Consider the following 26919-nt stretch of genomic DNA (forward strand, 5'->3'; position numbering starts at 1 on the left):
AACTGATTTTCAATGCAAAGAGTACTCTGTTCCGTGACATCCATCATATCTGAAATGTCTTTTAATAGACAGAGGAAAGACTAAAACCTGGTGATGACATAAACTCCTTGAACAAGGCTTGTGTTTTCTTTGTACAGAACTTTAACATAAAGCGGAAAAATAAGACTTCAACAGCAGGACTAAGTAGATGGTTGGCCATTAGTGCCCATGGTCACTCTGAGGTAACAATGACTTGCATCCAGGAGACAGGGTCCCCCCTTTGTGGGGCTGAGGGATGGTGGAAGCCGGGGGTACGGTGGGGGCTTGATCTAATTGCAGGGGTGTGCACTTGAGCAAGTTTGTCAAGCTGCACACTTTGATCTCCGCACCTCCCTGTATTCCACAGCACTCACACTGAGACAAATGACCTCCATACCAAGACTGCAAGGTCACTCATGAGGATACAGGAGAAAAAAGTAAATGAAAGAAAACCAAGCAGCCATTGCCAGAATCCTAGCCCACCGTGACAGGAGCTGAGCTCCTCAGTGGTCTCCCCGAGCATGTGTTCTGTTTCAGAAAAGCCAGAGTCCAGTCAAAACCCAGGTTCCTACTGGAACCTGGGCTGAACTCTGACCTGATTTGCTGGGGTTCACCTCCCAGTTCTAGGTCAGCACGCCTGTGGGGTCAAGAGCCAACAAAAGCGGTGCCACCAAAGCACATTTCACTAATCAGAGATGGTTTTTGAGTTTAAACTACATGTAACTATAAACAACAACACTGCATTGTTGACTTGAATAAACACACACTCTCTCTCTCTCTTCTCTCTCTCTCTCCCCTCTCTCCCCTCCCTCCCTCCCTCCCTCCTCCCTCCCCCCTCCCCTCCCCTCTCTCTCTCTCTCTCTCTCTCTCTCTCTCTCTCTCTCTCTCTCTCTCTCTCTCTCTCTCTCTCTCTCTCTCTCTCTCTCTCTCTCTCTCTCTCTCTCTCGGAACGGTACAACCTGATTAAAGGACAGAACCAATAATATCCAAAGGCAATGTAATTTTAGCTTTAAAAGTAAAAGCCCTCCCCCCTCCACCCCATTAGTCTCTTACATTTTCCTCTACTCTTTCAGCCATTTGAATTTCTTTTAACTCAGTTTAGTTCCTTAGTTCCTTTAGTTCCTTTAGTTCCTTACGATGGGCAATGCAGAAGCAGCCCCCCCCCCGGAATGGAGCATTCGGGATTTCAGTGTTTTCGGATCCTCAGCGATTGCCAGGTCAGCCATTTCTACCCCCACCACTCCAATCTTCCAGAAAGCTGTTATGAGCCTCTGAAGGATGTGGAGAGGCTTCCAGCAGCCAGCCTCAGAGGAGAAAAGTTTGGAGGCTTTGCAGTTAGCCGAGCGACTAAAACGGTTTCCAGCTTTGCTGCTGTTACAGCCTGGCAGGGAAGGCGAAGACAAGCCGGGCACCTCACCGAGCGGTGTGAGTGTGGCCATTTGTCAGGTCATTCAGCTGCTGCAGCTGCTGTTTCCAATGTCACTTCTTTGGTGCTGTGCTGGGGCATATCGGCAGCACCGTGAGCATCTCCTGTTGTGTCTTCTGCTTTCTTTGCGAGTTGGATCCCCACCTATTGCCTGGCGGCACATGCTCCAGGCCCTCATGGTGGGAAGAAGCCATTTGGGAACTTTTGTGTTTATTTCTTTAAAACACTGGACACTGCTTCAGGTAAGGTAAACGGCCATTTTGGCTTCAGTGACTCTTTGTTTCCCCTTGTTTGTTAAATAAATCCCATTATTGTTGCTCCCTGAACCTGAGTAGTCTTGCAATTGTGCATGTGGGTGAAGAACTCAGACAGTGGGCACTGTCCTTGGCCACTTTTAGTGCCCCTTGCTGCCCTGTATCAAGCTTAGCAATATGATCCTGTGACCAGACCAGTTCTACAGCCATCTTAAGAAAATCTGATCAGTCAAGTGAGGGGCTGATCACACTAACATTTGACGCACAGAAAAAGAATCACGGACATTCTGTGAGAAAAAGTTGCAGTGGGAGAAAGAATCCAGGCCAGGACATCAGAGACCACTTCACCAGGGCAAGGAGTCCTCCAATGCTGCAGGTTTTCACCCCCCACAGAGTGAGCACCTCTCCTGTGGGTCAGCCACCAGCAGGTCCACTGCCCTGCCAGTCAGGATGGAGGCCAATGTGGTTCCTACATCTCCAGTACCTGCCTGGCAAAGGTGCTGTCTGAGTCTTGCAGATGCAGCACCAGGCACTGGGCTTGGGCACACTTGCAAAAATAACGTTCACCCTGTTATTCATCAAGAAGAAATCAAGACTCCTTGTACCATCTTGGCGATTTGGAAGTTCTATTGGCCACACAGTTTTGGGTCTGCCCACTGGCATTAGTTTCACACACCTAGGAAGTCTGACTCATTGGAAGTACAATTAGCAGGAGTTGAACTCTCCAGACATGTTTTACTTTGCTCACTAACACAGACCTAATGAGCTGACGTGCTGCTGCTCCCCAGCTCCCACCTCACGGCCCACACTGGCAAAGGGCTCACAGCACAGGCTTCTAAGAAAGTAGCAGAAAACGAAAGGCCCATGACAAGCATCTTGGTGGTGTGGATAAGCGCCAGCTTAGCCGTGTCCTCTGGCCTCAGTGATCAGACCTCCCAGTCTGTGCCTTCGCTTGTAAAAGGGCATCATTGTACCACCTGCTTCTGATGGCAACAGGTCAAAAGCAGCCACGCATACCAAGCACTCGGCAAAGTGTGTGGCATTTACCTGTTGCTCAGGATGTGTTCATTGTCTCCCTATCTGTACTGTGGATGTCACACCTTCGTGAAAGAATGACTAAGGGCTACCTCACCTGACCTAGTAATTGTTCTTCCTTGGGGTGCTTGAGGGGACTGTTATGATTCAGAAATGTCCCAAAAAGGAAGCATAATAGGAAATGTTCTCTGTGTTCCTTAAACGTGAGACAGGCTGATGCAGTTGGACTGAGGCATCCTCATTCTGAAGTGAAATTTCTTTCTTTAAAATACAGTTTAGAATAGTATAATATTAGCAAATGCTTTGCATGAAACAAAAGTCCTCACGGGGGCTGGAACCTGAGTCCTGACCAGGCCAGAGCTGCCCCACACATGCTTCCCTTCATGTCCTTTCGAGGAAGAGACCCCAGAAAGCTGTAGCCAACTCCTGTCTGCAGTAACTCGCAGGCAGTAAGAGGCTGGAGACTCTGCTATGGGGACTGAGGGCTTGGACCAGGAGGGCCAGCTGGCTGGGGCCTCTGTCAAACATCTGATGTCTCTTGAGACTGAGAGTTCACACGGCCTAGCTGCAGCTCCTTTCCTACTTACTGACTCTCATTTTTCCCATGCAAACTTGCTGTTTATTAGCTGCTGGAAAAATTTACTGTAGCATCTTTCTCATAAAAATATTTTTCCACTTACGATGTGTTTGTTGCTGGTTGGGGAAGACTACAGCATAAACTCTTCAGTTTAAATCGATCTTAATTGGACTGAGAAGTAAAAATATGCTTTATATGTTGTAGAGAAATGCAGAAAGGGTTTAATCAGCTATCCTCTTAATTTCTGACTATCATTTAAGGACTTGGCATGGAGTAGACAGTAGGGTTATCAGAAAAAATATGGGAGTCTAGTTAAAATTCTATTTCAGATAAACAACAAATAATGTGTTACCAGTAAGTACATGCCAGGCAATACTGGGGCATACCTAGACTAAACTTTTATTCATTGTGTGGTTGAAATTCAGATTTAACTGGGTTTCTGTAATCCCCTCCCCCTCAATCTGGGCACCTTAAATGGATGGGGAAAGCCGTAGCCAGTTCAGATACCTGAACCCAACACGCACCCTCCCATGGCTGTGAGACGTGATGGAGGGACTTAGCCCCGCAGCGCATGTGTTATTCCCCCATGAGGTGGGGTGCTACCTGCCACAGTGAACACAGCAGAGCATGTCTGGTGCCGGCTCTGCACAAGGTGCTTCACTGTGACGACATCATTTCCCATTTTTGAGGTATTTACTATGATTATTCCCATTCAAAATATACTATTACTCATTCTTATTATTCAAATAGTTAATAATATAAATTCAAATGTGGCCAGGCTCCAGCGTCTATGCTCTTAATTTATTGCTGTGAAAATAAAATAAATCATATGCAAAAAACCTACACAAATAGGAGATGTCCCTAGTACTATTTAAAAGTAGAAGGAACCAGACAAGGTAAGAGTATCTCAGGTGGGGGATAGCCAGGTGGAGCCACAGGAGAGGAGCTACAGCACCCCCTCCCCAGCCTCTGCATTCCAGAGGTTTCTACAGCATTGGGGAGGGGGGGGCGGTGCTGCACTCTGTAACATTTTTAAAGAAGCTAAAATTGAAAACACCAGCAGCTCCATGGGGAAGAAGCTGTAAAAGATCATTTATGAACTAACTAACCATAGATGGACAAAATTAACCTTGGTGTGGACAAGGGATTTGTTGAGATGGAAGGAAGGACAGAGCTGAGAGAAGCTGAGAAGAGCAAATTAGTGGGGGGTTAAGGACTGAATCAAAAATGTGTAAAATAAACCCTAAGTAAATATTTGTTGCTGTCTCAGGATTGTGAATCTGTGCCAAGGCAGCGTGATGGGGCCACTGAATGTGCTGAGAAAGTGAGAGAAATGGAGAAAGATGTATTTCAGATTTTGCCGTTCAGAATTTAAACGCTTTTAAAGTAACCAGAATTTGTAACCAGGTAGGAACCTTTTGATTTTGTTTTTAATGAAAAGCACTGTTTTTAAGACAATGACTATTAAGGCAAGTGAATACTGGAAAATGATTTTTTTCTTCCAAAGGTCACAGCGCTCAGGATTTCACATTTATTAATTAAGCAGATGATGCAGGGGGTCACTTAGAAATAGAGTATTTGGTAAACAATTCTCTTAAATCCAGATAATTATCTATGCACACTACAGGCTACCATAAGCCAAAGTCGAGCATCCTGTTCCAGTGTCCTGTTTGTGTCGGCACCAGCACCAGCTCCGGGATGGGCCCCATGGAGCTTAGGGCTGTTTTCACGGACTGATGGGCTGTCTTCACAGATGTGAACCTAGCAGCGCTCTGCTCAGTGTTAGTATCGAGACAAGGAGCTGGCAGCAAAGTTCCTGTTTCACTAATTACATTCTTTTCCAAAAGTTCACCCTGCCTGGGTGTCCAGGTAATTGCAATTAAGTCAGGAATCCGGTAATTAGAAATTCAAGTGCCCTGCCAGGAACAATACACGTCCTCTTGACGGGCTGCCCACAAGACCCGATTCGCTTGGCAAGGACTGATGCTGATGTGAAGTGGCAGCGGAGATGTTGACTAAGCAACAAGCCTGGAAAGAAATCTCTCCCCTCATTGTTCTCCCTAAAACCAAATATATTATATCTCACTTAAACATCTGCAAAGCACTTTGAATTCTGAAAACACATGAGCAAAAGCTTAATCATTAATTTTTAAGAAAAGTTGCTTTCCCTCTCTGTGAGTCTCTTCAGGCCAGGAAGGGGACTCCAAGGCCACCAAGGTCTTCCAGGCAGTAGAGCCGGGTCCAGAGGGAATTACGGGTCACTTGCATCTTGCTAGTCATTATATCCCAGGCTTCCCACAAAAACTAGTGGGTTGCAAGCCACAAATAATCACTGCGTGAATGTGGCTCAGAACCTGTCAACACTGATCTCAGAACTTTTTATAAAATACAATAAACATTTTCTTTCACTTACCAATTAACCTGTTTTCAGTAAGCTAATCAGACTATCTTCAATAAACTTTGTATTTTACAGTACATTATTGAATATTTACAAGCAAATTTATTATGCAGTGAAGGTTTTAGGCAGGGAAGTAAAAAACAAATGCGTAACTTTTCAATGATCTTTTTCAAAAACAACTTTAGTTTGGCTGATTTTTTTGCCTAAACCATTTTCTAGCTAATGGAGCAATTTCACCAGTTTCTTTTATTAGTGATACCACACAAATCTGTTATATAATAAGCTGCAATAAATGCTAATGTAAAACTCATTTATACAACAATTTACTATTTTCCATGCACTTTCACACTTTTCCATTCTAAAAAGTTACAGCTAATCACTATATCCTCTCTTGGCATCTTTCTTACGCCAAGAGATACTGTTGACGAATGAATTTTTTTTTTTTTCTTTTCAACAAAAACCATGTCCAAGCTGTAGGCGTGGTTTTCTCTGTGTTGAAAGCAGATGAAACACCCATGCAAGGGGTTCAGGGCACCCCAACTTCTACTGACCCAAATCCTTAGCCCCCGGAGATCTGCCTCTTCCTCCAGCCTGTCTGCAATGCTTGTCCAATGTCCTGCACAGCCTGGTCACCCAGGTCACACCATACTTTCCCTAGGAGCTTCACTGTGACTCTGTGCACAGTCCCCCATTTCTCATCTGCACTGTCAACCAAGAGAGAGCAGAAGCATGCCCCACTCCTCCTGGCGTTAGCTATACGAGACCAGGGTGATGAGACTGTGAAGCCTCCCGCCATAGGATCACATGCATGCCTGATCTCAGGCACCTGGAGTATGGTGTGGGCATACACAGGTGGGATTCACCTGGGCTGAGATGGGGCTTATAAGGGTGGCATCAAGAGGAAACAGGACAGAACAAGAAGGAGAACCAGCAGAGAAGCAGAGGCCACGAGAGAACACCAGAGAGCCCAGAAAGAGTGAAGATTTGATAGGGGCTAAGGGTAGGCTGGCAGCCACCCCCCCCGCCCCCCACCGCCACGTACCTGGTAAGTCCCAATAAAAGCCTGAAAAAGCCACGGAGGGATCCAAGACTCCTCCTTTACTCCATCTACTCAGATCATAGAGAACCTGCTCTGTCCCCTCCCACCACTACATTGGCATAGTCGGCAGGATAATCCAATGCAGATGGGTATGGAACCCTCTGAAGACCTCAGGAGGGACTGAGAAGTAGCAGACCGTAAGCCTGTGAGAACACTGGAGGCACCATGGCAACACCACTGGTGACCAAAGTTCAGGAGCTGCGGGAAGAGCTAAAGACACTGCAGGAGCATAGGAGGTGACAAGGTCTGGGAGCTGTGGGATGAGACCTCCAGTGGAGGAGGAGATGGCCTGAGAGGACCAGCAGAATCATAGAAGGACAAGACCACGATTCAGAGCTTGCCCACTGCTGACACCAAGGAAAAAGCAAATGGATGGAGTTGGACTGACAATCTTGCCAGAAGGGGGAGGAACCTTTGGCAGGTTAATGTATGTTTTGGGGATGCTGTGGGTAGATGGTATCATTTGTAACCCCCAGGAGATGTATCAAAAAGCCAACTTAGAAAGGCAAAGGCTGGTGCTGAGATTGGGAAGCCCTGACTGGCTGTTAAGCAGCCTAAGTATGCTTAAGAAGGCCAATGAGTCTCTTAAAATCACCTGTGGGTGAGGTCCTGTTCATTGCTGAGTGAGGATGAGTTGTTGAGGAACCTGTCCTTCGGGGACAGGTGGGGAATTAACAGTTTGGCTTGTAGTGGAGCCCAAGCCAAAGAGGGGACCCAAGAAGGGCTGCATGTGGAGTCTGTATCCATGGATCCCCGACCCATGTACATGTGCATAGGATTGGCCTAGGTGCAGGGTCTGCGTGTCGCATTGGTGGCTATGACAGGTGAGTGTAAGAGTGACCGCAGACAGAAAAACCCTGAGGGTTGGGCAATTACCCCCAAAGAATACAGAATCCCCAATCCAAGAGTGAGTGCTACCTGGGGGTGGCTGCGGTATGGGCTTGTGGCTGAGACCACAGTCGGAGAAGGCCCGGAAGCCTGACAGCTCCTGGCTTGTGTGACAGCAGATGCCGTGAGTGGTTCCCTCGTAGGTGCAATGCCTTCGGCAGAAGACATGGTGGATCATCTGCTGGTGCCAATAATGTTGTCTTTTGCTACTAGGTTGGTGACCTGCCTGGACTTATTTGTGTTATGTTGTATTATTTCATTGCTATATTCATTTGTATTCTGTTATAGACTGTATGGCAGAAAACCCTGAGGGAGCGGAATGTAGGGTAAGTGGAAACATGTCAGGCTTTTCCACCCTCCTGCCATAGGATTAGATGCATGCCTGATGGTGGGCACCCGGAGTAGGGTGTGGGCATACATAGGATAAGGGAGGCGTCAAGAGGAAATGGGACAGAACAAGAAGGAGAACAAGTGAGAGACGGGAAGAGAACCAGCAGAGAAGCAGAGGCCACGAGCAAACACTGGAGAGCCCAGAAAGAGTGAAGACTTGCTGGGGGCTGGGAGGCCTGCCAGCCTCCTTGCCCCCCCACCCCCCCACTGGCACCCCTGCCTGCCGTGTACCTGGTAAATCCCAATAAAAGACTGAAAAAACCACGGAGGGGTCTAGGACTCCTCCTTTACCCCGTCTGCTCAGATCATAGAGATCCTGCACTGTGCCTTCCTGCTGCTACAGACTGGCATCTGGGTGGGCAGCTGTCTCCCTCCCTCGGGCCCCCAGGGTGGCAGCCAGCGTGGCAGCAAAGAAAGAACCTAGCACATGGATTGGGACACAGCAGTTCAAGAAACAGTTGCTGACAACATTTCAGAGAAAAGCCTGGTGTCATCCAGGGAGGCCTGACCCTATCTTAACATCTCAACCCATCAGGAGGCAGGTGAGGTTGTGGGTTCTGAGGAAGCCAAGGGGTCAGAGGAGACCCAGACCTCTCCACCGGGGCTCCTGCGGGTGTTTGTTCTGCTGCACGAAACGACTGCTTTCCTTAATGTTCACCCAGGACCGACAAGTATTCTTGGAGAGTCCACAAACTACCCCATTAAAACTCAGAGTTCTGCAAAAGAAACAGTTTAGTCATTTTCACGAGCCAACATGGGTCATTCCTCTGAAGCATGAGAAAACAATTCCATCCCCAGTTATGGAGGATGTTGTTGGTGTCATCAACTCTAAAATTTATCCTTCTAAGCTTGTATTTGATTCTAGAATCAAGTGCAGGAAATATTTATTACTTTTTAAAGCAAAAGCATTTGTTACATTTCAAAATCTGGGTAACTTTAAAATCTCATTAGATTTGCTTCACATCTGCTTGCTTACATTTTTGATTTTTGGCTCAATGGAATTCCTTCTCTAAAAGGACTCAAATAAAGTACATGAAAGTCTATATAAAATATGTTATTTTTCTTTAAACTAATTCCGAAAGGAATCAAGGATTGAAAAAGCTAACTTCAAAATATCTTTATTTGGGTATATAATTTTAAGAGGATAAGACTGACTTTTATAAGAACAAAAGATAGTTTCCATTTATACACTGAATTTGGGACTAATCCACAGAACTTATAGGGAAAAATACTAGCTCTTTAAACAACTTTATAAAACCTGAATTTCATGCTTCGAATGTGATTAGTCAAAATTGAATATCAAAAATGATTTCTAAAGAAACTAATGTTTTTGCTTAAATTTTTAAGTCTATAACGCTAACCAGAATTACCAGACTTCAACCTGAGATCATAACTGATAACAGATCATAACCAAAAAAATCTGGAAGAAGGAACTCAGATCATCAAAACCTTTCGACAGAAGCACTGGAAACAGACGCAGAGGATTCACCACCCACCCCAGCGCCCATCACCTGAACAGCACGACGCTCGTGTCAGAAACGACATCTCTAGACCGGCAAGCACTGCCAGCAATGGCCCTGCCTTGGAGATGGATGGTGCTCTTCAAAGTACTCATCATTTATTTTCAATGTTCTTGGTCAAAAAGAACCTATCAGATCCCACTTTCACCTTTCCAGGGTGGTGTTTTTAAAATTTCAAATTAAGGGCACTTTGAGTGCACGTAGAGGAAACATCCCCTCCTAAAATCTAATTGCATGAGTCAGCCAGAAGCAGTGCGAGGCAGAGCCCCAAGGTGGCCCCGAGATGCCCAGTGCCTGGTGTGCCCATGCTGCACGCCCCCCCCCCAACCCCGGCCCCGAGCGTGAGCCTGCGGAGCCCACCGGCACTCGCAGGAAGGTCACCTTGGAGCACAGCCCAGGGTCTGCAGGTGTAATTAAGGTCCACAGCAACTGACCTGAAGTTACTCAGAGGAGATTCTCCTGGGTGGGCCTGACCTACCCAGACCCTTTGAAAGAGTAGGGACACCTGGAAGAGAGCCACGCGGACTGACCGCTAGCAAGGAAGAGAGGACTAGAGCCACAAAGAGGACTTGAGCACTAACCCATGACCTGGAAGAAGTCCACTAACCCAAACCGCAGATGAGACCACAGCCCTGAAGCTACCTCGCCCTCCAGGTCCTGAGACCCCAGTAAAGGACCTCTCTGGGAGCTGCTCACCATGGAAACCAGGAGATGATGAGTGGGTGTGATTTTAGCTGCTGAATTTGTGGTCATTGTTACTCAGCAGTAGCAAATTAATACATTAGCAGCTTCCCTTTCCTTTCCAAGGTAACCAGAGAATCCCTGAAGAATTTTTGCATTTCCCTCTTTTCAAAGCTAGTTTTTCTTTTTATTGAGAATATCACCATCAAATTCAAGGAGTGCAGGAGCTATCACAGTGAGCACTAAAGGCTTGGAATTCAAGGTAAATATTCACATTTTGTTTCTTTTTATAGCAAATGTATATTTTTAAAATATTTATTTATTATACATAGAAGAACTAGGGTGCAGGCCAGAAGGGCAGGGGGTGAGAGGATTCACCAGAGACAGAGTGGGGAGCAGGCCAGGCAGACCGACTGAAATACACTGCTGAGGGGAGCAGCGGGCGAGACAGGAGAGGTCTGCTGCGCCATGCGGGGTCAGCTCCCTGGCCGGGGATCCAACCCAGACCTTAGTGGTAACAGCGTGGTAGAGCTGAGACTTAACACCTAGGCCACCAGGGAGGCCCAAAAGCAAATATTTTGAGTAACTTTTCCCAAGGGTACTTTGTGCAAGTCCTACTGGTGAATTTACATGACAAAGACACAAAAACAGTACCTTACTGCAAGAAGAAATTCAAACCATAAGTTAAGGCAGGTGAACTAATGATTATACATTACTAAACTGAATGCTGACCTGTAGCTTTTCTAGTGGCATGTTACTGAAGACTGGGATTGATGGAGAGGGAAAACTCATTGCTTAAGGAGATGAAGTGGCGGTCAGGCTAAGGCGTCCAGCTGCGCGCTCGCTGAGGCTGCGTGCCCTCCTGGCAGGTGCTCCAGGCCTGGCAGGGCAAGGAGCCTCGAGAGGTAGCTTGATCCTCTGCTCCCCTCAGCTAGACTTGTGTCCTCTGAAGCATGTTTATGCTACACGTTCCTCCAGAATTAAAACCCAATAAGCTATGGAACCAGGTGATGTACGATTGTGAAAAGTGGGGTGCTGGAAAAAAATACACTACTCCAGTAATATGAATGAACTGCCAAGAAATCCCTCTCCCATCGGGCCTGGCTGAGACAACTGCACATGGTGGAGAGAAGGGGAGGCCTACGTGGGTATTTATCTCTTAGGTGCTAAAATAAAATGCAGAACATATTGTTCTGCATGTATTATCTTTTAAATGATTTAACCAAGCTGACCACCCACACTTGTACTGGCGACAGCCTGGGAGTCGGCGATGGGAGTTTCATTCCCTTGCATGCGCCACGTGCTCAGCTTGTTTCCACACCCATGCTCACGACACCGGAGCCACCTCCAGTGGCACAGGAGCCACAGCCTAGACAGGAGCGGGATACAGGGCCTGGCTGCTGGCCTCTCCTGGGTCTGCTTCCTGCATTGTAGCAGGAGGGAAGGAACTACGCAGCCCTCACGTCCTTGTGTTGATCGCCTACAATCAGTTAAATTTCTAGTATAACCACATTATTCAAGAACATTAACTCATCCTTATTTAACAACAACAAAAAAAAACTTAATTGGGCAGTAGGGAGATAATAAAAGACGCTAAAGAAACTTTAAGCAAGTTTCACCTGGCTTGGTGTTACAAATCTTAGTTTTAAAACATTTCAAGGGGGAAGAATTTAATCCAGCATAGAAATGGTGACAGAGAACCTGCTGCCCAGTGTGCAAAAGGCTTTCACGCTGTAGCAAATCACATTCACAGGGAGACGTGTGTCAGAAAGTGACAAAAAGCCACAAACAAGAATTTTTTTCTGACCATATTAAACGGAGCCAAAGGTTTCAAATCAAGGATTTTCACTCTCAAGTGGCAGTACTAGTTGCCAAGATGCAGACACAGGGTCTGAGGACAGGCTCACTGGCCAGCATTAAAGAAAAATTGTACAAAGTGAAGGTTTGTGGACGAGTCTTTCTACACTACTGACAGGAAAAAGGGCCAAACCACCACACGTTCTAAGCGCTGTTGCCATCTCTCACTATGGAGTGCTCTGCCATGCTAGAATGTTCCACTTTAAATTGTGGCACTAAACTTTGCAAGCCTGCTCTGAGGCGCCGCTTGTTTCAAAGTTTCTGTCTGTCCTGCCTTTGTCCATTCCCCACTCCCTGCGCAGCTGCGCCCTTCCTTTGTGGCCTTGCAAGGTGCTCTGTGCCACAAGCAGCCCTTCGTATTATATCTGAGTTTCAAGAGTCTACTCTGGAATGCCAAGAATACTACTGAAAAATCCATAAGGAAGCCTCACTTTGTCTTGGGAAAAACAATGTGCAAAAGGGGTATGCCGATCATATTGAGGAGACGCCGTCAGCCCCAACAAGACTTGTCCTTGTGGCCATTCAGCCACGCTCTGCTCTAGACACCGCTGTTCCTGGCCCGCCGAGCACCGCTCCCTGATAGTCTTTGCTGTGCCAGGCAGTCTCGCAGGCTCTCAGAAGCTGGGCCGTCTGCTGATAATTCAGCAACTTAGGAGAGTCATTTTCCTCGTTTTATAAAAAAATAACTTGTGCTGCTCAACCTGTATTCTCAAGGCTTCATCCACGAGGCACAACAGCTCAGGTGGGGACACCCCGACCCACAAGACTGTCCGGGGCTGTGCCATGCGTGGGCCCCCACGCAGGGCAGCCTCAGCCAGCTCTTGTAACCCACCCTTTCTGCAAACTGCGGCTCTGACTGCATTTGCAAAGCCACTGCCTAGTCAATGTCCAGAATGAAAGTAAGGCCAAATACGAACCTCAAATCAGATAAACAAACGTGCAGATTGCAACAGAGTAGTTTTAATAACTTTTGTGAAATGTAGATATTAGAATATATATGTGGGTGTGACAAAGGCGAATGATATAAAGGGAAAATTTAAATTTTGCACAGAACACCAATATACTTCAGCGTGGCATACAAGGACATATCCCTGACTGTCTTAGTGCCTGTCACTCAGGAATTATCTGTCCACTCTCGCACTAATTTTATTATTATATTCTCCTAGTATTATAAATATTCATTTTATTTACTTGCCTCCCTCTGCCTAAATTTACTGAAGGATACAAATGCACAAGAATCTAGATCCCTCTGAGCTAACACTGAAAAGATATAAAACACAAAATTTAGAATTGCTACCTATTGCATTTTAGTAGAGCCTAAAGTACATGGTATAAATCCAAGAGGTTGCAAATCATAAATACTGTTATCTTGAATAATCTTTTTTCCTTAATATGAGAATCTATTGTACATTATCCTCTCAGTTATTATTTACTGAACCCGAAACTGCATTTTTCATTCTTATTTAAATTGATAAAGGTAGCTGCCTGGGTCTAGTTTCGCTGTGCTCATTTCTATCCGCTGCTTTAGTTTAAGGCACAATTTCCTTTATTTCACTTTTCCACAAGCCATAAAAAAACTCATTTCTAATTCATCCGTTCGTTCAGCTTAACCTCTCTTCTCAGCAATTAAAGCACTCTGCGCATCCCTCATCTATCACACAGCCAGCTAAATAATGCATTGCGTCCCCCGCTCATCTTTTATCATCCCAAATGACAGGTATTAGCATATCTCCCCAGTCAATTACAGTGCAGCAGAATAATCACAGCATAATTGGGCGAAAGCCACTCTAATCACCAACCCTGCAAACTCGCAGAATAAAAACTGAGTGGCAGTTCAGACAGGCCTTGCTCTTGTCCATGACTCTAGCCAACAAGGCTGGCAGGTCTCCATTTCCTCCCATTCCAAACTTATCCTTTGGGGAGGTCAACTGCTCCGTACATCCGGTGCGAAACAGAAGAGCAGACATACATGTAACACGCGTGGGAGCTGCTCACCAATGTGCACACGTGTGCTGCAGACACTAGTGCTCCTTGGTGCTTGCACACACTATTAAATAGCCTATCATGAAAAATTCCAGAATCGATCAGAAAACAAAAAAGTCACCCCACGAATATGATGTCATTAGAAATTATATTTCATGGCTCCTCCTTGTTTTGACAGAGGTCACTTGTTTGCTATCAAAACTGAAGCAACTCAATATTCTCTAGGTGAAGACATATCTTTAGTCTTCCCAAATTACTCATTAATCCCAGGAAATATTTGTAATTGACTATTTGTTGTTACTATACTGCAGCAGCATAAAAAATTTTAAAAATTATGACATTAACAAGTGCAAGTCACAAAATTAAGATGACTGCAAAAATGACTACTTAAAAGGGGATTAAAAATTAAATGAGACAAAAATAGGAATAAGATGTGAGACGCTTAGAAGATAATTATAAACAAGATAAAATATACATTTTTTTAAATTCTGAGAAATGTTCAGGAAAGATGCGTGAAATTTCCGATGAGTTTATTGACTTTACCAAGACATACACTGTGTAATATCTAATCTAGGCCTATGTTCAATTCTAATTTTAAATGATAGGTATTAATTTGCCACTCCCTTCCTTTCCTCCTCTACCCCCCTCAGTGAGATACCAAAAAAGTCATTCTGAAATAAAAATCAAATTTGGGGAAGGAGGGGGGAGGTCAAGAGGAGTTTCTTGTAAAATGTGCGAGGCTTCTTAGGAAGCGGCCCATCAAGTGCTGTAAACTGCCAAGCCAAGCTGGAAGCAAGTGACATTTGCTGTCGGTTCACATTTGTGGTCGCCGTCAGACAGCACAAGCTCCATCTTCTGCTATTCTCCGCCTCAACGTCCACCTCCGTCCTAAGGAAATCCATGCCCGTGAGGGGCAGGCCCGGCCCCTCCCCAAAGGCCGCTGTCACCAAGATGCACAGCCATGGTGATATTTATACAGATGTGATAGTTATTACTTTCATTATTTAGCAGTGGTAAGATTTTCAAGAATAATTCTATCAGACCTCCAATACACACAAAAGACACACAAAAGGAAATCAGACAATGTCAAAAAGGCAACTGTCAAAAGAACAGCGTAAAGGCAGGATTTAGACACAACAAATAGACTCTCAGTCTCTTACTTGCTTCCAAATCCTGTTATTTTAAAATTATAATATGAAATGTTTTGTTCGCAATACTACTTCAAGAACTCCGCATATATTTTTGTTGGCATATCTTTGCAAATGTACCCACAGGATACATTACTTCACGTGCAAAATGGTAATTTTATTGCTTATTGGGGACTATCTGTTACAAGTATTTATCAGTGATACATCTGGTATGCAAGTATTAATTCAACAGGTCTTTTGTTCAAATTTGATTTTTAAAAATCATCTCCTAATATGTTCTTCAGTTCATGGAAATGCCCTGCTTGGCTTTACACATCCTCCAACATATGGCTCTTTCCACACCAGTCATTTTGACATTCTCAACTGACTTGCAAAAATTGACATGGCTTGGGTAAAAGCCAAATTTAAGACAGGAGGAGGGGAGGAGGAGGATTCTCACTATCTGAAGAAACAAAACTGGCTTTCAAATTTGGCATAGAAGAGAACCTAAAACACAATCAAAATCATCCCTCATTTCCCCTGGAATAATTTCTTTGCTTCTTCCCAATAAAATCTTAAACAGCCTGATGATTAATATGGTCATGGTAACTCTGTGCTGCGGAATTTTATAGGCCAGCCCAGAAACATGCCTCTAATTATTTGTGCACATCTCAAATGAACAGGTGTTAGAGGGTGGGGATGAGGGGGATATAGGCGTTTTTATTATTACTGCAAAATTAAGCCCTCAAAAAATAGTGCCAAAATAACATCCCTGGAGAAAAATGGAGTCAAAGTCCAGAATAAATAAGTAAATAAGCTTTCTTTCAACATAACTCCTCTCTCCCTTAAAACAACAACAACAACAACAAAAAAAAAACCCACAAAAACAAAAACACTTTTGAGATTTAATTTCCAGCATCTTTTTAAAAGTCTGACAAAAGCAGGCATGGAGTGCCCTCGGCTACGCTCCCGTCCACTCACGATACCCTCTTCCCCTTGGTCAGGGAGACACTCCAGAACACACTCCTGGACCTGAGCCCCAAGCCAGGTAGGGTCAGGCCATCCATGGAGAGCATGTGCCGCCAGCCTCCCGGGGCAGAGCGTCTGGTCTAGAAGAGACAGGTTCCTGTCACGTAGAAGACACACATAGAAACAGCACGTGCTTTATTGGGCTATGTGGCTTAGTGGGTATTTTTATGCTGACTGTCAAGCGCCACACGTCCTGTGATCACGTGCTATCCCAACGACAAGCACAGGTAACTCCGATGGGGCAAACAACTTAAAGGAAAGCAGTATTTTCACCCTTGAATGCGGAGCTGAAGAGAGAACCCTGACACTTTGAATGGAAGCACGTGAAACTAACGACCAACATCAGGCTGTTCTGAGTTATAACCAATTTTCAAAGATTCTATCTACAATAATGTGTTTCCTCGACTAGGAGGACAAATGACAGGCAGTGCTGTAACTTTGTATAAAGGACACTGACCTGGGAGGCAGAAACTATTTTTTTCCCATACTTCGCCACTAAATAGGGCCTAAAATCAGCCACTTTCCTCTTTCAGCCTTATTGACTTGGGGGGTTGGGGTGGGGCGAGATGATGCTAAGCTTACTTATTGTGGGAAAAAAACCTGAGATTAATATTTTGGGTTATTTTTTCCTCTTTGAGAAAATGAACAAATTTCCCCCTGCATCTAAGGCTATAGACTGTATCAAGGAAGTGCTAAAGAAATTTAGGAAAAGAGATTAAAGGTGATAGAAAAAATAATTTCTGTACTTGGCCTTTTCTTTTTTAAAAAATGTACTTGCTAATTCGTGGGAGGACTTGTTTATGTACAAAAAAAGATTTATAATTTTCCCAAGATGAGAGAACAGCTTAGACAAGTAAATACAGGCATGAAGAATCAGAACAATAAATGAAATACAGCTGAAAGATCTGGCCCTACTGAATGTAGAAGACTAACATTTTAGGGCTGAAGAATCGTGGTGATATCAAGAAAGCAATTTTCCAACCTGAAATATGAATTAAAGTAACACCGATGCTATGGTGATGGTTCACAGGTGAATTGGTGGTGGGAATTTTACAGGGAATACACAATGATGCAAAAGATATAAAGAATAAATTTAAAAAATAAAAAGTGAATAGGAAAAAAGTAACAGAGGTGTGCTCACTTCAGTCAAGCAGTCTTAACCATAATTAATATAACATGTCTCATTTTCAGCCCAAACTCAGAAACAAGGTAAGGCCCCCTCCTGCCTCAGTACCCAGCAGTCTGTCTGCCTGTTTCTTCCTGACATATGCTTGGTCTTCAGACCTTTTCTATATTCTTTATACTAAATATTCCTCTACAGATAAAGTCGAAAAACAAGCTAGAATAGAACGTGAAAATATAACATAATGAGCAAAACTGCATGAAAATATTCCAGGTGATTATAAGAACAACACTTCCCCCAAATCTTTCCTAATTAAGAATAAAGCCGATTAGTTTTAAAATCAACATGTAAGTGTTGGAACCACCAGCAGGTGGCAGTAGGAGCGGTTGGGAAACCCCCTAACAAAAGAAGGCACTGACTCAACATGGACGCCCACACCTCTGGAGAACTGCCCTGGGTCTTTTTCCTTGAGTCTTTCTTTCATGGAGAAATAGGAAATTCTCTGCTTCCCCAACATATGTTCTCTAATTTTAATTTAGATTCAGTGACTAAAGCAGTAAAATATAAACTTAGTCCTCTACACGCCTCCAAGATATCTTCTGGATTTTTATTAAATAAAAAATTGAGCACTCAAAAATCCTTCATATTATGAAAAGTGGTATGAAGTGATAAGATTAAGAACTTCACAAAGTAGCTGCTGGCTTCATTTCAATGACACTGCACTCTTAAATATACTTTTGCCTAAGTTATATCTTCAGTCTCCATGAGTTTGCCAAGTAGAATTCACTAGAAAACACCTTGGTAAGAAGATGGAAAGAGGTGAGAAGAAGCAGGCTTAATGCAGAGGAAAAAATGTTTTTTAACAGAAGATTAACATGTGCTTTCATGTGGCCAAATTAATAAAGAAGGGTATTTTCACAGCGAGAGTATTAATACACGAAGCAATCTGAAATACTGTCAGGACAGCTGCCAGGCGCTGCCCAGGTAAATCATTGGGCAAAGGACCCATTTCAGGAGTCACCGCCCCAGGACGCCCCATTCCATGACCCTGCTAAACACTCCTACTCTCAAACCCCAGTGAGTCCCACCAACTTTGTTATTTTACTGAACAGAACACCCCCTCTGCTTTCTATCACCTCACCGGAACAGCAAATGCCTTCTAGTTTCTACCTATCTGTGCTCGCCCCAAGGTTTGTTTTTCTTTAATCCATTTTTAAAATGGTGTTCTAATTGTGAAATATGTTTTGTGAAAATGTCCCATGTCTCATGACTACCTGGAATCTTCATTTTCTAAGACAGGTTGTGGTCAACAAACTTCCTTCCAGACAAAATGCTGTACACTGCGGTGTGTAGACAGGGTAGCTGCTAGCAGCCTGCAGCACTGAAACAGTCTGAAGAAAGGAATTTCTAACTTACTTTAAATGGCTGGTAACTACCATGGTGAGCAGCGAGAAACGGCCAAGCTGGAGGCCTGCAAGGTGGACTGGTCAGAAAAGAAAGCAAGGGAACCTCCTCCCACTTTTCTCCAGGGCTGCCTTCTGGCTCGTTTGCCAAGGGACCCCACTCAGAGACTGGCAACCAAGGTTTGCTTCTATTTCATCCTTGGCCATTTTGCAAAGCAGTAATGACAAATAGTTCCAGATGCATTGTAATGGTTGACTTTTATGTGAAGGATAGGAGGAAAATAGAGATGATTTTCCAAACGGCCACATGTCAAAATACAGAAATAAGCCTAATTGAGACCTAAGTCACTGCCAGATATGATCCCCAGCTATATAATTTTTCACAATTTAAAGTACTTTAGCTTTAGAAACTCAAACTAAGCTTCACTTTTATTTATAATTATTTTTAGAGGTGACTAATTTATAAGTTTCCTAAGTCAAACTAGAATCCTATTCCATTTGGTCAAGTGGAATGCAGCAGACTGGAGTAGAGCCATTATACCAGAGTAGCACACAGCTGGCTCCAAAATGAGAATATGAATTTGCATCTCCTCTAGAACTTCTTTGCATAACATCATTCCAAAAAGTTATGTCAGGGATGTAAGGTCCATTGAACAAGGCTTTATTATTCTCACCACTGCATTCCTAGCACGCAACATATGTATTCCTCAGGTATTTGTCTGAAAGGAATGCAGTGGACTGAAATAGAATAAAATCAAGGAACGTAATTGCAGAACTTGATTAACAAAGATTTAAGTGAATAGTGAGATCAATTGGAACCAACTGGCTTTCAGTGTCAACCAGAACTACTCAACAGCTTCCAAAACATTGATGATAAACAGTCGGACTTGACAAGGGCTCAACGTAAAATGCTAAATTAACATAAACCTAGATAATGGGAGAACCAAAGAGAAAAATCCCAAAATAGAAAACCACAGTAGTGATGTGCTACCACCACAGTGTTCACAACTAGCACCACTAGGTCATCACAACATCAGCAGAACCAACTCTAAACCATCAGCCACACAGCCAGGAGCAGGTCAATGCAGACACAGACAGATGAACAAAGTGGAGTCTCTCTAAACTTCCAGTCTTGCTGGGGAGACAGCATCTAGAGGGGCCGGTGGGCTGTGCCCCACCACAGACAAGGAGACAAAGCCACGTTGGCAAGGGAGGAGGCCCCATCTCACTGGGAAGGCAATGAGCACGGTGCCATCTCTGGGGCATGGGTGTAGATTCTGTGGCACCAAGTGGGACCTCCCAGAAGACAGGTCTGGAATGGGTCTGAGGAGAACGAGTGACCAAAACAGACAACGGGAGAGCCCTGGAAGGGAGTGAGAGGCTCAAGAGAAGAGAAGGGCCCTGGATACTTATGGGACCGAGGTCCCTGGGGGTCAGAAGACCAGTCTGAAGTAGGGTGCTATTTTTCTCTAAGATACTAATCAATCAGTCCATGGATGGAAAAAATAGGCAAGAGTAAACAAATTTAGAATTTATTTAAAATTTTGTTTTTATATATTTTAAGCTTAGGTTTTGTCCTAAAGTAACAACACATTTTGGGTCCCTAAAACATGTGCTAAAAATTATTGCCAAAAAAAAGAAAGAAAAGTTAGTAGTAAGTACTGAGGAGAAATAACGAGATTACTAAGTTCCTTGGATCCAGCCCCACCTCTGCAGTGAGGTCTTGAGGCTCTAGGAATAAGGAATCCCTGGCCTGCAGCCCCTTGGCTCTGATCCAGAGGAAGGCTGGGCCGCGGGCCTTGAAGAGCTCTGATGAGAATAAAATTGTAGGATTCTAAAGAAAAGCAGTCTTAGGAAAAGACAGAAAAAGGGAAAGTGAAGGACAGAAGAGACAAAATGAAGAGTAACTATTGCCACAGAGTTTTGGAGGAAAGGCCCGAGTGTGCTATGTCTCTCTGAGGATTTGGATAAAAAGTTGGGGTCGATGGGGACAAGGTGGCACTCTCTTCCCCACTGGGGGCCTCTGTGACCTCAAGGGAGAACAGCAGCTTGGAGGGTGCCCAGGGCCTAAGAGTCTCGTCACCTGTAGTTTCTAAAGATACCTCTATATTTTATCATTTTTTTTCTTTCTCACTCTTTTTTTTACAACAAACCTTTATGCGTATCCTTGATATTCGCCATGATTCATCTAACAACGACATCACCATATACACTTTTTGTAATATTTTCTATCAAAAATCGTACGGGGGGGGGGCATAAAATTCAGGATTTTGGTCTTTAGCGATCCTACCAGCCACAATTGCATATTAAAATATTTCTAGGTTTGTGGAACTCTACTGTCCTTTGAGAATGGGAAAACAAACTTCTCAAATAGAGAAGGCCTTAACAATTATTTTGGTACCCAAATTAAGTTTATTTCCAAACAAGGAAGCACTAAGAATTTATCCCAAGAAACATGTTGTGTTGAAAAAGCAATCTATTTTTAAACCTCTGTCTTGGCTTTGTGTATATTCATTCATTCAGCAGGATATTTAAGGATAAGCCCCAGAACAACAGGGACAGGCATGACTGGAACAGCCGCGACAAGAGGACCCAGGACCAGGCCCCGGGGAACCGCAACACTGCTGTGTGTGGAGAGGGCTGAGGTCTGAGGACCAGCAGCTCGGGAAGCCACACCAGGAGGGTGAAGGAGGAGGGAGAGCACAATAGAGGCGAACGGTGCAGAGACCAAGTCCAAGGACCGATCCGGTCCCTTAGACCAGGGACCAGGGAAGTCAGCAGGGGCTGGATTACATGAAAACCCTGCTTCTATTATAATTCTTGATTAGCCAACTAAGAAGGAGAAGGCAAAGGATATTCGTGGCCATGAAATGTTAAAGGAATTCAGATTTTCAAAAGATCTTTCAAGAAATTTATGGAAAAGTTATTTTTAAAGTCTTTCTTTTTTTTAATGACCCAGAGTTATTTTTTTCCCTACTATAAATTTCCTTTTAGAATTCATAAACAAAGTCAAATCTATTTTAGCAGCATAATTTTATATTATTTGCTTTGCTGATTTACATCTCAGCAGCCGCCGCTTGATCTAGTATCCATCTGAAGGATACAGAAAGCACACTTACCTTGTAAACAAAGAACAACTAAACTGTATTGGGCCCCCAATTTACTCACAGAATTGTAAACTATTTAATACGTTCAAGTCTTAATCAAAACCCAAGTCAAGATTGGGGGTCTGTGGTTTAATAGGACTTGCCTTCCTAATCAGTTTACTTGTTTGTGATTTTGGAGAGCCTCTTCTATTCACTGTTGTTCATGCTGATCTCGACATATATTAAATTAGTTACGTATATATTAAATTATTAAATTAGTTACGTACAGAAACAAACTCAGAAGATCACAGTTACCTGGATTCAGAGAAAAATCTTAGAATCAATGGAAAACAGTTGAAGTGTTTGTGTGAAATTACCATTTGCAAAGTAAAGGAAAGTGTGGATGGATATACTTCCTGTTAGACCAGCTCCAAAAATTTAGTTTCCAAACAGCCATGATGGTCACGACAGTTTTGAACGACTCAAAATTGCCTCCTGGGTTCTAGTTTCACACCCTCATTTACAAAATTGGCTGTTTGTATCTCTATGTCTCAAAACATTTAAGACATTTTCCAGTGAGGCTGATGAGTTTATGGTTCAATCTTCAGTAAATATTAAGTTTGTAGATGTCAGTTTGACTCAGGAGCAGGAGACTCCTCTAAAGGGTCATCAACTAGTTTGTGTTCATAAACATATCACGTATATAACGTGAGGGAAGCTCAAGGCACACTGACGGTGGCACCCGAGGAGGCCAGACACACATGGGCATAGACATGGCCCGGCACATTGCCCACCACGATGGCCCTGATGAGGCTGCGCCTGAGCTGCTTTGCCCAGGGCTTACAGAGAGGGCAGCAGTCCACTGTGGATAAGGGTTCATGGGCCAGACCAAGATAAAAGTACATTTGCTGACTTCCAGAAAACGAAGAGAAAAATACTAAATTTCTCATTTTTAGTCACACACATGCACACACACACAGATGTGCAAAACTGAAAAGGAACTAATGCTTTGAAAAGCATTGAGTTACTGGGAAAAATTCCTAACTGTTGCATCTACAAACAGAAATTTAAGGTTACAGGCAAAAATCTGCTAGATTAGCTATAAGCAGTGTAGGGCTTCACACAGTTGGGGAGACCATCAAAGCCCCTCGTGCAGCCCTCCCCTAACTCCGCTGCACATGCCTAAGAGTGCGGGGTCATGGAGATGAATCGCAGGAACTGACCCTACAGGTATGTTTGATAATCAATGACGACTCTGCGTGCATGCTCGGCATTAAATAAAAAATGAAAAATTCACAAGATCACCATACATTGCAAATGCTAAAGAATTAGTTCAATTTATAATTAAAATTTCCTTTTAGTAATTTTATGTAGAGAGACATAGAAAACATACTAAGGGCAGAAACTTGAGTTTGTTTACCAAATATTGAAATATTTATAAAATTTCATTTAGCTTTTTTACTTTATATTTATGATGTAATAAATACATGACATCATTGTAATGTAACAAATACACTGTTAAGCTTAGGATTTCAGAATGGCTTTGAATTTGCTACTATTTATTGTCATCCACCTGTAATTACAGTGTAACTACCAGGCGGTACTAATAAAATGCCTGACAGCTAGAATGACAAGTAGAAAAGCATAGAAGTAATTTTCAGTCTTAAGCCAATGATGAAGTACATGTAGTTTAGGTAAGCAATCACCTGGCCTGGTGCTCACCGTTCTAGCCAAGGAGTCTCCCATGTTCTTACTTCGGAAGGGATGAGTGGCCCCTGCCACTCCCGGGTCAGTTCTTGCCCCACACGCAGATTTTAACTATTTTTAGCTTCCTCTGGCTTTTTTTTAATGGTTGTCCTCTGACCTGAAAGCAGCTTATCATTTCCCCTGCCCTCCGCTCTTCCCTAAACATAATCGAAGCCCTCCAACCAGGCCCAGGGACCGGCTTCTAGAATGCCTCCCCACAACCACACTGCACGCCCACCACCCTTTGAGTATTTCCAGCAGGGACACAGCCACACTGCACGGTGATTAATTTGTTTATAGGCCTGGACCTGCCAACTGACTGTGAACAACTTGAGGGCAGGAGCTGGGGTGGAACATAGTTGTGTCTGGGAAAGTTGACCCATCTTGGGAGCAGAATGTTCAATAAATAGGTGTACGGAGCTAGAGTTAGGAACCAAAGACAGCATTCTAATGACAACATTCAGAAGCTGTGCTTTGATTTTGATACCTCAAACCTGGGAGTTAGGGGGAACAGTTTCAGTAAATTTTGTTCCCTGATTCAAAAGCTCCCTGATGGTAAAGGGGTTAAATCTTGCTGCTAAATGAGGCTTTACACAGCCACTGCAGCATGAGTTCAATCCCCGACCAGGGAGCTACCCACATGGCGCAGCAGACCTCTCCTGCCTCGCCCACTGCTCCCTTCAACAGTGGATTTCAGTAGATTCACCTGTTCTGCTCCCCACTCTGTCTCTGGTGAATCCTCTCACTCCCACATCTCTGGCCTACACTGCAGTTCTTATATGCATAAATAAATAAATCTTTTTTAAAAAAGTCAATGACTTAAATGAAACACTTGGTTTCCTGTATATTCCTCACATTCTCCGTAACAAAACCTAATCTGATCGCAGTGGGAGAGCAAGCTGTAAACGTCTCCTGAGTGTGTCATAAAGAGAACAAGTGCTCTCTGTCGAGCCCTCCAGGCCACTAGCAGAGCAGGTGGAGCCTGCACAGCAAGCCACACCAGACTACACACCTTGAGTCCAAAGGCCGTGTCCTCCGAGGTCAGGACTTCAACCTGAAATCATAAGGAAAAGATCATTTAGGCACTATCGAAATCTTGTGGAGTGTAGCCACTGAGGCCAGAGCCCGGGTCTGCCTTGCAATTAAGAGCTTTGAGAACACCAGTGTTGCTCTCGGTCAGATGTAGAGGAGGGGAGGTGTGCATCAGGACTGGGTGTCAATCCTGGCCCCCATCCCAGTGCCCACTTTACAGCAGGATCAGCAGGAACAGGTCATGCTGATGTGGGTATAAGCCCCTCAGAGTGACCCAGGAAGCCGGGGCCCGTCCTCCCCTGAGTGGTGGGATGCTGCATGCACGTGGCTCTCTCCCTGGCAGACTGGTGAGGGGGAGCTGTGCTTCCTGAAGCAGCTTCAATAGGCGGTGAAGCTGCAAGTTGCTTCTTGTCCTGCTGGAGCACAGCAGGCAGGCTGGGCCTCTGGAATGCTGCAGAGCAAGAGTTTCTGAAACCACACTCAGGAGAAGGCAGCGTGTAAGCGCAAGAGGAGAAGTGATGGCAAAGCCTCAGCATCGCTTGCTGGCCTCCTGCAGCAGGAGAGACAGCTCGTTCCCACGGATTTAAAATGCTGCGTGGAACAAGACGTGTGTTGATAATTACTGTTTTTTAAACATAATTATTCAGTCTGGTGTATAAAGCTTTTAACTCTGACTACCAAAGAGTACCAATATAGATGGAAAAGAGCAAGGGAAAATATGAATTCTTCTAACTGTCTGGGGAAGATGGTGGCAAGTCAGGATATAGCTGACTTCGTTGCTGGTGTTGAACCTTTCAAAACCAGGTGTGTGTGGTAGCCGATTAAGTAGGAGGCACACAGCCCTACCCCAGGTGTTCCTATAAAACAAAATTGGTTTTATCTCCGGGAGAAGGAGATACAGAAAGGAAGATCAATTCAATAAGACTGTTATGTTATCCCGTGTGAAAGTAAAAGGGTCAGAAGAGGAAACGAGGAAACTGTTTCCTCTCACAGCTTTCCTGAGAGCAGTCCTGCGCCACCGGCCCCTGACACAGGCAGAGAGGGGCACACTGAGGAGAAAAAGGCAGGACCAGGTGTTGAGAGGTCAGACCAGCAGCCTAGCTTTGACCAAAACCCCTTGGGGGCTGACACCAAGGGTGATTTCCGAGTAAAGACTGAATTGCTGGATCAAATGTAGCACAAAATAATAATATTCAGGACAGAATTTCTGTTCACACTTCAAATTCCAAAGCTAGTTGTTAGATTTGAGAAGAAGGCCTTATTACAGACCTGGTTTTCAAAATGTTATTTGGAATTTGCATACGTTTGAAATGCCTAACTCCAACATCGGGTTACTAGTCTCATATATATTTACATTACAACCTCTATGCAACATTGAAGACTTTCGCTAAAAGGGAAAAGCACCAGAAATTTGCTGAACCTTTACCGTGAACATGAACTGACGTTAGCTCTTGAGTTACAGTCAGGCACCATCTGCATACCTCAGTGCTAGGGACATTCACTGTGATGTGATATTTCATATACACGCAGTAATTTTAAGAAGATTCGAGTTTAAGTTTGCAAAAAGCACCTCTGGAGTGAACTTTGCCTCAGCTTAACACATAAAGCCAAAGTAGTAGCAAGAAAAGTTGATCACAAATAGAAATCTACCTTAAGACATAGTTTAGGATCTTTGACAAGCTGAGATGACAGCAGACCAAAGCTTTTGAGTGGAATTTAGGAACACGCCATGTGGCTAAGTGAGGAGACAGAGACCAGACAGGTCTTGAGGGCTGGGGGAGAAAGTGGCTCTCAAAGTGTCTCTTCCCTCCCTTGCCCTGTATTCTATGTCTAGGAGACTCAAAGAGGAGTTCTTAAATTTTGTAGTATTAGCCATTTTAATGAAAGCAACTTTAAAAAGCAGTTCTATTTTGTTCAAAAGCATTAGGCTTAAATACTTAGGCGTACTAGTTCAGCACCCTATTTTCTGTTTTTGTTAGATTTTATTTTCAATGCCCACAGAAAAATAGCTGATTTTAAAAACATGTGATTAACTTCAATTTAATGAAAGAGAAAGCTCAATGTCATAGAAAGCTTTGCATGTGGATCTAAAGAGCATTTTAGCCTAAGTTGGAAGGAATCCCCCTCTAGTGGGAGCAGGGGAGTATTTCAACCTTCACACATCGTTTCCAGGTAGTCGTCCTCAAACTTGACTATCAACAGAATCAGCTAAGCTTTCTTTAATCCTTTGTCATCAATTTGAACCTT

At 44.0% G+C, this 26919-nt stretch overlaps 1 protein-coding gene across 1 annotated transcript in view; it reads right to left on the reverse strand.

The window, feature by feature from the left end:
• ARID1B (AT-rich interaction domain 1B) overlaps positions 1-26919 on the reverse strand; it is a 362313-nt gene that overhangs the window by 127109 nt on the left and 208285 nt on the right. The window contains 1 exon segment of the mRNA XM_037520620.2: positions 24653-24694. Within this exon segment, the coding sequence (XP_037376517.2) occupies positions 24653-24694 (42 nt within the window).

Source organism: Talpa occidentalis, unplaced genomic scaffold, assembly GCF_014898055.3.
Source record: "Talpa occidentalis isolate TD23 unplaced genomic scaffold, MPIMG_talOcc4v2.1 talOcc4.2, whole genome shotgun sequence".
Taxonomy (NCBI): Eukaryota; Metazoa; Chordata; class Mammalia; order Eulipotyphla; family Talpidae; genus Talpa; species Talpa occidentalis.